Below are 10,865 nucleotides of genomic sequence, written 5' to 3'. Positions count from 1 at the left end.
AAATTAGGAGAAAATTCAGTCTAGTGTTTAGCATCACCATTGCTTCCTAGCTAACAAGTCATCTCAGCCATTGATAACCAAGGTCATCACAGGTTTCTTGATATCAGATCGTGATGGGTGGTGCTAGATCTTGTCCACACTAGTGAAGCACAGATGGACCACAAGCACAGTGCATTCTTTTTCTCTGGTGCGCATAGACCCCACCACCATATGTATTTACTCTCTAGCACATAATGCATAGTGGGGTAATTTGTGGCTGGCTGATACTGTCTGATGTGATTTGAAACTGGGGTTGGGTTCACTCCTTGGACATACATGTTCCTGATTTTTAGGACACAAATGTTATTTCCACCCAGGCCTTGTAACCCATCCAGTGGTGCACAAGGACCTTGGGTGAACCTGCCATTTGCTAGCTGCGATCTTCATCTTTCACAGATGAATTAATATTATTTAATTCGCTAAGTGCCAGCTTTCAACTCACAGTTCGTTCTTGTTTGGACTCACTTTGAAGATTGGGATGGAATAGACCCATCAGTTTCTGCTGCTAGTGTCATTGTGACAATAATTTCACACGTTTAATTATTCCATTCAATTTTCATGATGCGCGCGCGCCCGCCCGCCCGGCCGTCCTGGTGAAGTGACCACATGCTTGACCTAGCTAATTCATGTGTTGCCGACCCAATTCTTCCCACCCTTAAAGAAAGCAAGTAAGTAAGTTATAAAACATCCAAAGGCGCGCTGTTCTCTCTCTCTCTCTCTCTCTCTCTCTCTCTCTCTCTCTCTCTATATATATATATATATGTATATATGTATATGTATGTATGTATGATATTTGTCGAGATCCAATTATTCATTGGTGAAAGCGGTTCTCTAGTATATATAATTTCGTTTCCATTTGCCGTACTCTGGGGGGGGGGGGGGGGGGTAACTCTTTATGATCTCTTTCTTTCCCTCCTTCCTCCACCCTTTTGACGTTTTTAAGTCATTTAAGATGATCAATTGGTGGTCCTAGTTAGAGTGGCTACCCTTACTTCTACACCAGATCTATATATTGAATGTTTAGAGGTTTGGACCACAACCGCTTGCCAAACATTTCAGTCTGTACATGTAAAATGAAAAGAATTTAGTGTGCATATCTAACTAGATAAGCTAGTGACAGAAAGAAAGAAGAAAGTATTGCTATTATTATTATTATTATCATCATTTCCACCCGCGTAGTCTTGGAGTCGCAGACCTTTTTCCCCTGACCATGCCAGATCTTATCTTCCTGGTATTCTGAACCAAATGAATTTTCTTCTGGTAAAAATGGTACGTACTGCATGTAGTAATATAAAGTGTTGTAGTCCTCAAATCAGGCCGTCGACCCGGATCCAGTTTAAAAGTTTTTTAAGCGATTTCTTGATTCGACATATATATATATATATATATATAGCAGTTAATTTGTACGTGACATATTATATATATATATATATATATATATATGCCGTGCCAAATAATTAAAAATAAGATATTATTATAAGAACGCGGTACGTACGCTACCAATTATCCATGATCAGGTGTTGTTAAAAGGCCGCAATAGCTAGCACTAAGCATGGAGATGTAAAGTATTGAGAGAATGACATGACTCGATATATAGGCCAGAGATCACATGTTGATTTATCGTCCCAGAAAGAGAAGAAGAAAACGTACTACAGAGAGTGAAAATCATAGTACTGGCAATTTGAAATATTTAGACTTCTGTGGTGACTCGCTATAAATTGCGGGACTTGTAATTAAACTTTGAAGTTAGAAAGAAAAATCCTTCGGTTGATTGCCTTAACTACGGCATATGGATTAATGCGACGAATGGAGTCAATTAGGAGGTTCTCCCATAAAGGACAATTCAATTAGTGCTAAGGACACCTACTGATACCCCACATATCTTCTCTACCCTACACCTATTTGTTTGGCATCAAAGTCTACAGCTTTGCAATCTGGTTTGTGTAAGAAGTGGGACACTAGGTGTCTGATAAGGAATTAGGTGTTTGGACCCTCACATGATGCAGAGGATTATGTGTTTCATGTATTTTCTTTAACTTGTTTTGCTTCGTTAGTGTTTTTTTTTTTTTTTTTTTTTGACCTGGCAGCATGAATCACGACTTAATTTGTAGGTGACTCTAGCTGTCACATTGGATCCCCTAGTGGTACAGTTCAATACTTTCGGTAATGGGCTCTGATTTCTGCAATATGTTTCTTTCTGAAATAGGTCGACCAACGTTGACGTTTGGTGTTGAGTCTTTTCTCGATCGATGATCTGGTAGTCTTTGGCATCTTTGAAATAATTCCATGCTCCCTTTGATCGGTAAATATTTGACAATATGCAACGATGATCTCGGATTTCTTTAGCTAGTAATCAATTATCTGACTTCTTTTTACTTCCAGTGGCCTGATGGCCGCGGCCTGCAGCTCATAAGAGCTAGGTTGAGGAAAAGGTATATGATCTGAGCCATAATATTAAAATTGCGTAAGATCCATGCATCCTAGCTAACTCATGATCTGTGAAATATTCCTCAGATATGGGTCAATCGTGCATATAATTTTAGCTATCATATAAGTGGAGTACCGGAGGCCACAATATTTTACCCACCATGGGAATTGAACTTCTCACGCACATCCAAACACTTTTAATTTCCCATTGGTCACATGAACTCCATGTTACGTACGGAGCTTGTGTCGGCCGGGAAAAAAAAAAAGGAATAATGGTTGAGAGTTTTCTATATGATAGCAAGAAAGAAACATGATCATTTATATGGAAAATTATTTATTTGTAGCTAGTTATTTCTTACGAAAATAATTATTTCTTATTAAAATGAATATGTTTTCGTAGTAAATTTTGCAAACAATCCGTAAGAAATTCTCATTTTTCTTATATATGCAGGTTCGGAATCGGAAGTATATCATTATTAATGTAGCTAGCTAGCTTGGCTACTAATTAATTAACTTACTATAACCAATTAACCATGCATATAATATGCTAGCTAGCTCCAATATGCATATAATATACCAACATGCATGTCCGCAATGAACATTAATCCTAAATGATCATATGATAAGAAAAATGCTAATTAATTAGCTAGACCGCGTTATTAGTTAATCAACTTCATGATCACCAGATCAAACGTACGTAGCTAGCCTTTGGTCTTTATAAAAAACCTGATATATATATATATATATTATAAGTGGCTTGCTAGCAATTGCATACATATATATATATGTATATGTTTGTGTTTTTATTCCCGTGCTTTCTCCATCTGAAATAAAGAAACAAATAAATAATTGGGATGGGTCTTGGGACCCGTGAAAATATTGAGCATAAAGATTGTATATATGTGGCCTCGTCAAGACATTCTTCTAAGCCAATAGACACAATTGTGCAAATCCTAGTCACGTACGACGTCAGTGAGATCGCATGCCACAAATTCATTCCAGCGCGGGAATCGCCATAACGAGCGAAATTGCTTCGCATTTGTGCCTGTCCAGTACTAAAGCTATTGGCCCTTAATTGGTCGCACCTACTTTGATGTGTGGTCCTTTTGATGAGTAGCAATATTCTGCAAAGAAATTACTTTGGTCCATCCATGCACTTTGCATGGTTGGTTGGAAAGCATGCATATATAGATATATATATGATCATCTTTCTCCTTTTGGTGTTGTCACCTGCTGCTTCCTTCATTTCTCGTTTTGCCTTTATCTATTATATCTATATATTTTATAATTTAATTACTTAGTTTTACGAAGAAGAATATATATTATGATCTTTTTCTTTTTCTTTTTTCTTTTTCCATGTTATGATGATCCACAACATGCATGTCAACATGTATGCAAGCTTCTCCATTCCTCAAACCTTAATATATATATATATATATATATATATTCGAGGAAGGTCGAAATTAATTAATTCAATTAATTAGAAGATAAGAAGCAATTAATTAATTGAAAGCTAGCCTGGCCAAATAAGTTTATGCAAATAAATGCAGGAAGGGGACCATGTGAAGAGTCCATGAGAGAGCAAAGATGATGTTTGTTCTTTTAATGCATATACGTTTCATTACCTAATCTTATCTACAGTCATAAATATATATTATTGACATGATCAGATCATATTCCATTATGAAAATGAATGATAGGAACACATGCTTCTTGAGCACCACCTATCTAATTAATCAGACATGATATATATATGCACTTTTTATCCCTTAATATACAGCAATATTATTTAAGCATTACTAATTTTTCTAGCTATATACTTATAAAAAAAAAAAAAAAAAAAGAAGACAATGGCCGTACTATTAAGTTTTAAAATTCACGTCATATATTACGTACCAAACGCAATATATATGCACTTCACAGTTCACACACATATATAGAAATTGAGAAATTCTATTAATTATATATATATAATGATCATGATCTCTCATATTTTATATATCGCGATCTAGTACTACTCATGATGATCATGACTAATATCTTTCGGACTTCATGATCATGAACATTTTACAGATGCAAGTTGTCCTTAGTTTTCGTTTTATGTTATCTTCATGTTTTATAATTATTTTGAATAGAATTTAAAACATAGGGTGCAAATTCGATCGCGAGTATATATCAATTATATCCACGTCCTTTTCCATGTGTTTTGCTTTCCTCTGTCACCGCAGCGATATGGGACTCGTGTGTTTCTTCAGTGGGTTCCCTCTCACTATCGTCCTAATTAACTCTCTATATATATGTCATCATGTGTGTATGTGTGTATATATATATCTTATAAATTACCGGGGATTCGATTAATAATTCTGTTTAATTTTTTAATTATATATGCATGAAAATTACCAGCAAATTTCATTCTCATGATGAATGGGCTTCATCTATATTGAATTGAGAATTTCGCCTGAAACATTCATGCATGGGATAATCGAAACCAACTTCGTTTAGATATAGGAAAGACGAACCAGCAAGCTGCTTACCCTATTATTACAGGTTTAACAGTTTTTTACTTGTATTTTAATGACGTACGTTTTCCCTCACTAAATTGAAAGGGACTCGGACTTTTATGTCTGCCACGAAGGCAAGTGACTTGAGTTACTCAGCAAGTTGCAACTTGTATCATTGCCTATTACTGTAGAGAAAGCAGCTCAATTACCTAAAAGCTCTGGCCCGTTAATGATTTAATTGGGCCTCTCAACATTCAATTTAACAGCGGTAAACAAGTCATACAGCTAGTGGACTTGGGCCAATTTAGAAATGGTTTTTTTTTTCCAAACTAATACACACAGCATGGGACTTGGGCCTATCCATTTCACATACAGTGAGTTGGACACTTAACTCAGGGGTAAATGAAATGATACCGCCACTAAAAAGTTTTCAACTTTTGGGAAGTTCTTCGTTGGAGGCGGTTTCGTCGGCTTTTTGGTTTTTACCAAAAGCGTAGACCCCTCATAGTTTAAATTATGAAACAGAACTCGTTTGGTCACACAGCACAAATTATCTCATTTTATTTAATTCTTATAATTTTTTTAAATTTTTAAATAAAATACAATAAATAATTTTTTTTAAATCTCAAAATAAAAATTATATTTTAATAATATTTTATTTGAATTTTAACTTTCATCGCATATCATTTATATAAACCAAACGAGGGGTCTAGATCTTTCAACCATAGAACAGTTCACATTGCATCTTCCATAAAACGACGGCGTCTAGATCTTTCAACCATCGAACAGTCCATATTGCCAAGGGGTCACGTCTGACAATGTCACAAACCGCCTACGAAAAGTCGAAAACCGAAAAAAAAAAAAAACAAAAACAAAACAAAAGAAAAGAAGAGAGAAAGGAGAATGCGGAACATTTGGGCCCTCAGAAATCGCTTAGTTTTTCGCGTGCCATTTTGTAGTTAAGAAGGTAGGTAAAGGTAACTGCGACGCAACGAGAGAGACCAAAACTGACTATTAAGTACCAAATTCAAAACCGCCATGATCGAAGAACAGCAAGGCACCGGCTCTCCCGCCGCCAATTGCATCTCCGACTCCGGGGTCGGTGTTGCTGATGATATCGAGTCCGTGGGACGCGCAGATGGAGAGGTTAGTGGGGATATTGTTGGTAGCAAGGGAAAAGTGAAGGGCCCGTGGTCTCCCGATGAGGACTCGGTGCTGAGTCGACTGGTGGGCCAGTTCGGGGCGAGGAACTGGAGCCTCATCGCCCGCGGAATTCCTGGGCGTTCCGGGAAGTCGTGCCGCCTCCGTTGGTGTAATCAGCTCGACCCCTGCCTCAAGCGCAAGCCCTTCACTGGTAACCGCCATTACTTCACCCCATCCGCACATGTATGTTTATGTATGTATGATTCATTCTCTTTATTGTGGTATGCGGAATGGATTTCCATTTTGAATTGAGGGTTGTTTCTATTTTATTTTAAGTAGGCATCTCATTTAATTTGCGATTTTGCTTCATTGTTCTGATGGGAGAACCATGAAGTCGATTGAGTTACCATAGCTTTCCATCATAGCTGTGAGTTGCTCAAAAGCACATAAGGCACAGCTTGTTGCCGAGAAAAACTAAAATATGTCTTCTAAAGACGTGATTTTAACAGAAACTGAATTGTATGGTGGTAACTAATATTAGAATAAAGAAACGATTTAGGCATTAGGAGTTCGCGTGGATTAGCTGATGTAAGGTTTTGGCGAGTGGGTCATGAAGCCGGGTTTACTTCCTAGGCGTGAATTCGAAGAACATGCTTTCATGAGATTCCATGTCATCGAAAAAGATATATTTCTTCCAGTTTTCAATGAATAGCTGGCATTCATTATAAAAGACTTCCCATTCGTAATGGTGAGAAATGAGCAGGTTATATTTTGTACTCGGTGGCTTCAGCCGTGACTTGAACCTTTAGTTTGGCAGGGGGGAAAAAAGGTTCAGCTGAGCAGTATTTGCAATGTTCTTCTCTCTGTTAGTATATAACCGAATGACAGGTTTTTAGGTCGTAAGATTTCATGTCGGCTAAAAAAATCCAATACATCTATAATTTGGTTCGGAGTAAACATGATTTTTTAATCTAAACAATGACATTCTTCTTGGTTATTTCAGCCTCTATAGATTTTTTTCGTCTGATGTTATAATTAACTGCAAGATGTTTTATCTGGGTGCTTGTGCAAAAAATGAGATTTTGGCGATGGGCGGGGAGATTATAGTTATGTATTAGTTCGTGATGTTTGAGGTCCTGTTGGGTCCGCTTACCAACAGCCACAACCCCCACCCCCAGGGTACTATTGTTTGGTTGCAATTTGTTTTGTGCTGTTGTCACATAATGTTGCCATTGATAGAGATTATTTGATGAATAAGCTATAGCCATGATATTTGCATAATCTTTTTCTTTCTTTTGTCATTTCCTTGTTATTACTAGGAAAACAAAAACTTGAATGACAAAGAGATCGACAGCTTGATACCTGTAGACTCTTTTGTTTTCTTCTCCTTCAATACCTTGTTAGCTTTTAGGCAAAACTACGCTCTCTACTTTCCATTTATCAGAAATTTCACACCTTGCACCCTGAACCAGCAAAATAAATAACACACCCATCCAACTCTGACTAGTAAAATAGATGAATATTAAGTGACTTGGAAAATATTGACAGTTGGAGGGTGCAATGTATTAGTTGTAGTAATTTTGGGTGCAATGGGTAAAACGTCTGGTAGTTGGAGGGTGTGAAGTATAATTCCCTCTAGTTTTTTCACGGTTTCATGTTTAATTAGTATGATTCACTTTATTTATACTGATTAAAGAAGTATGATTCACTTATAAAAGAAAAATAGTATGACTCACTTGTCATTTTTATCATAAGTACAATGCATACTCTGCACTTCAATGAATTATTATAAAACTTGATGGCTGCAGATGAAGAGGACCAAATTATAGTTAAGGCCCATGCAATTCATGGGAACAAATGGGCAGCAATTGCTAAGCTCCTTCCTGGTAGAACAGATAATGCAATCAAGAACCACTGGAATTCCACACTGAAGCGCAGATGTACAGAGCTTGGAAGGTTAAAACTGACCGGTGCTGAGAAGATGGAAGATGGCAGCTTTGACAGAACAAGGGTATCTTCAGAAGAAACTCTGTCGGTGGGGGTTGTCGATTCATTCAATGCCCCAGAAGGAAGAGACATTCCAATGGTGGATAGACCTCGCCCTTGTGGTCAAACAAAGGAGGATCATTTTGTTGCTGAAGCAAGAGAGCATCATGGAATAGACGTTCCAAAAGTGGATGGACCTCACCTATGTGGATATAAATTAGTGGAGGAAGGTCATTTTGTTGATGAAGGAAGAGAGAATCCTACTCTTTCTCGTCCGGTGGCTCGTGTTAGTGCATTCAGTATTTATAACCCTCCTAGTGGACCAAATGGTTCTGTGCTTCCAAAGATAGTTCCGGCTCAAGGGCCTTTGATCCAAGCTTCTAAACCAGACTTTGGGGTCTCCAAATTTCTTGAAGATGCTTATGGTGAGCCTATGGTGCCTTCACAATGTGGCCATGGTTGTTGTGCAGATTCTAGCGGGGGCCAATCTCGTAGTTCATTGCTGGGGCCCGAGTTCGTTGAATTCGCGGAGCAACCTTTCTCTAGTCACGAGTTGATCTCAATAGCTACAGACTTGAACAATATTGCATGGATCAAGAGTGACCATGAGAAGAATTGCGCCCAAATACCAGACAACGTGGGAAGCCTAAGAGTGTCTGAAACGGCGGGTGCAGCCTCCCTGATGGGAACATTTGTAGTGGAACAGAGTCTGAGGAATGAGCGCATCTGCGTTGAGGAGGGACAGAACAGACTGGTAGACATGATGACAGAAATGGTATCTACCCAGATGCCTAGGCAAACCTTTGGTTTGCCAGCCGAAGTCAAGGGCTTGAGCTAAAAGTCATGCCTGGCTTTCTGTTTTGTTGCAGTACTGCAAAAGCAGGTGGTCAAATATTGAATCGAATTAAGTGGGTCGTAACAATTGTCTGCAAAATTATAGAAGGCATACATTTAATATTGAGGAGAGTGGCTTTCGCATTCTAGGTGAATATATCGAAAGATTTTGGTTTACAAAAATGCTGACTTGTTTCTCAAAGTAAATATGTATTTTGTGGAGAGACTTTTCTCATTGCAGTTGAAGAGAATCAAGGCATTTTGGTTTACAGAGTATGAACTTTTAATAATATATCTAACCATCATCTCCACACACTATATTTTTTTTTAAAAGAAAAAATTAATTTTTTATTTTATTTTATTTTTCTTAAACGTATTAAATTCTTTTACTCATCATCTATATACTACACATTTTGTAAAAAAATAAATTAAAAAAATGTGATGTGTAGTGTATGGAATGATGAATAATTTTTTTTATAATATATGAAAAATCTATTATGTTGCCCAATAGTTACCGCTCTATTTGACCGCTCAATAATTTTTTTTTTTTTACTTAATAATGAAAAAAGTGATTTTAAATGTATTGGTATATTTTTTTATTTTTAAAAAATATTTAAATATAATAAAAAATGTGAATTAAAAAAAAAAAAGAAGAAGAAGAAAAAAGTAACTAGCAGTAACAAAGAGCTCATAAATATTTACAACTGTAAATTGTGCAACCGCTGCGTAATCGTTTTGAAAAAAATAAATAAAACATGAGATCTACATGAAAAAAAATTAATTTTTTAATAATAGACTCTATTCTTTTTCAAAGTAATTACGTGACAAAGCTTCCCTACTTCTGTACTTGGTTGCCTGTCTCTAAGCTGTACTTCCTTGCCTGTATCTAAGTAGGTACGTCTCGCTTCGCTCCTCATTTCCTTGCCGTCTTTCTTTCAATTCTGACTATTGAGAAAGATCCATGAGTCTGTCCCCCCTAGCCCGAAGCGAGTAAATAAGCTAACCTTGGCTCCCCCTTCGACTGAGACAGACTTAAGCATTTACTTCTAGTCCCTGAACCTTAAACAAGTTATTCACGATTGTATGTAGAATTATTTATGTGTGTTTTCATTGACTGTACAATTGCACGTAATTAAGAAGGTTCGCCGTATAACCTTTAGGCTAATTATTTGATCGATCTTTTAGGCTAGAGTAATGCTAGGTATATCTTTGTGCATCTATAACTTAAAAATTCTAACTATACTTCACGCCAAAATCTAATTTGTCATTTTTATCTTTTTTTTAATATATATATATATATATTTACACATTAATATAAGTATTTAAATAGAAGAATACAAATAATAAATTACATATTAATATATGATATAAAAATGATATTTAACATTTCTCTTATTAAAATGTACTAGCTCATTGTTTAATTATATGCAAATCCCGAGCACAAACGGATGCCTTTTTTCACTTTATTTTAAGAAAAATAATAAATATTCGTCACTTATCACATATATTATACACTAATATTTTAAAATAAATGGCAGTTTAGTAAAATATTTTATAAAAATAACGTTATTTTATAAAAATATTTTTACTATAAAATATGTTTTTTTTTTTACTATAAAAATACATGTTGTAAAATATATAATGAAATGTGTTATGTATATACGATTGTTTTTTTCGATAATTTAAAGAGAAGTTGCTGAAAATATGTGCACTTCTCCTTCTCATAAGCAAGCCCTCCTATTCTCCTAACGTACAAAATTAACAAGTCAAACTTACCCTTCGAATATCTGTGTCGCGCAATCATTGCGAAGGGGCAAGATTAACCTTTCACAGATTGAAGTAGGGCTAGTCGCGCAATCATTGCGAAGGGGCAAGATTAACCTTTCACAGATTGAAGTAGGGCTAGTCGCGCAATCATTGCGAAGGGGCAAGATT

General features: G+C 36.3%; 1 protein-coding gene across 1 annotated transcript; it reads left to right on the top strand.

Annotated features, from left to right (window-relative positions):
- The first annotated feature begins 5,839 nt into the window (after nucleotides 1-5,839).
- On the top strand, nucleotides 5,840-9,243 carry LOC121242545 (transcription factor MYB1-like). The gene is made up of 2 exons (XM_041140775.1): nucleotides 5,840-6,321; nucleotides 7,919-9,243. The coding sequence occupies exons 1-2, from the start codon at nucleotides 6,006-6,008 to the stop codon at nucleotides 8,932-8,934; spliced, it is 1,332 nt and encodes a 443-aa protein (XP_040996709.1). The 5' UTR covers nucleotides 5,840-6,005; the 3' UTR covers nucleotides 8,935-9,243.
- Nucleotides 9,244-10,865: the final 1,622 nt, after the last annotated feature.

The sequence above is a fragment of the Juglans microcarpa x Juglans regia genome, chromosome 1D (genome assembly GCF_004785595.1).
Source record: "Juglans microcarpa x Juglans regia isolate MS1-56 chromosome 1D, Jm3101_v1.0, whole genome shotgun sequence".
In the NCBI taxonomy this organism is placed as follows: Eukaryota; Viridiplantae; Streptophyta; class Magnoliopsida; order Fagales; family Juglandaceae; genus Juglans; species Juglans microcarpa x Juglans regia.
Note: the sequence above shows the minus strand (reverse complement) of the source record. Positions and strands in the feature narration are given on the sequence as shown.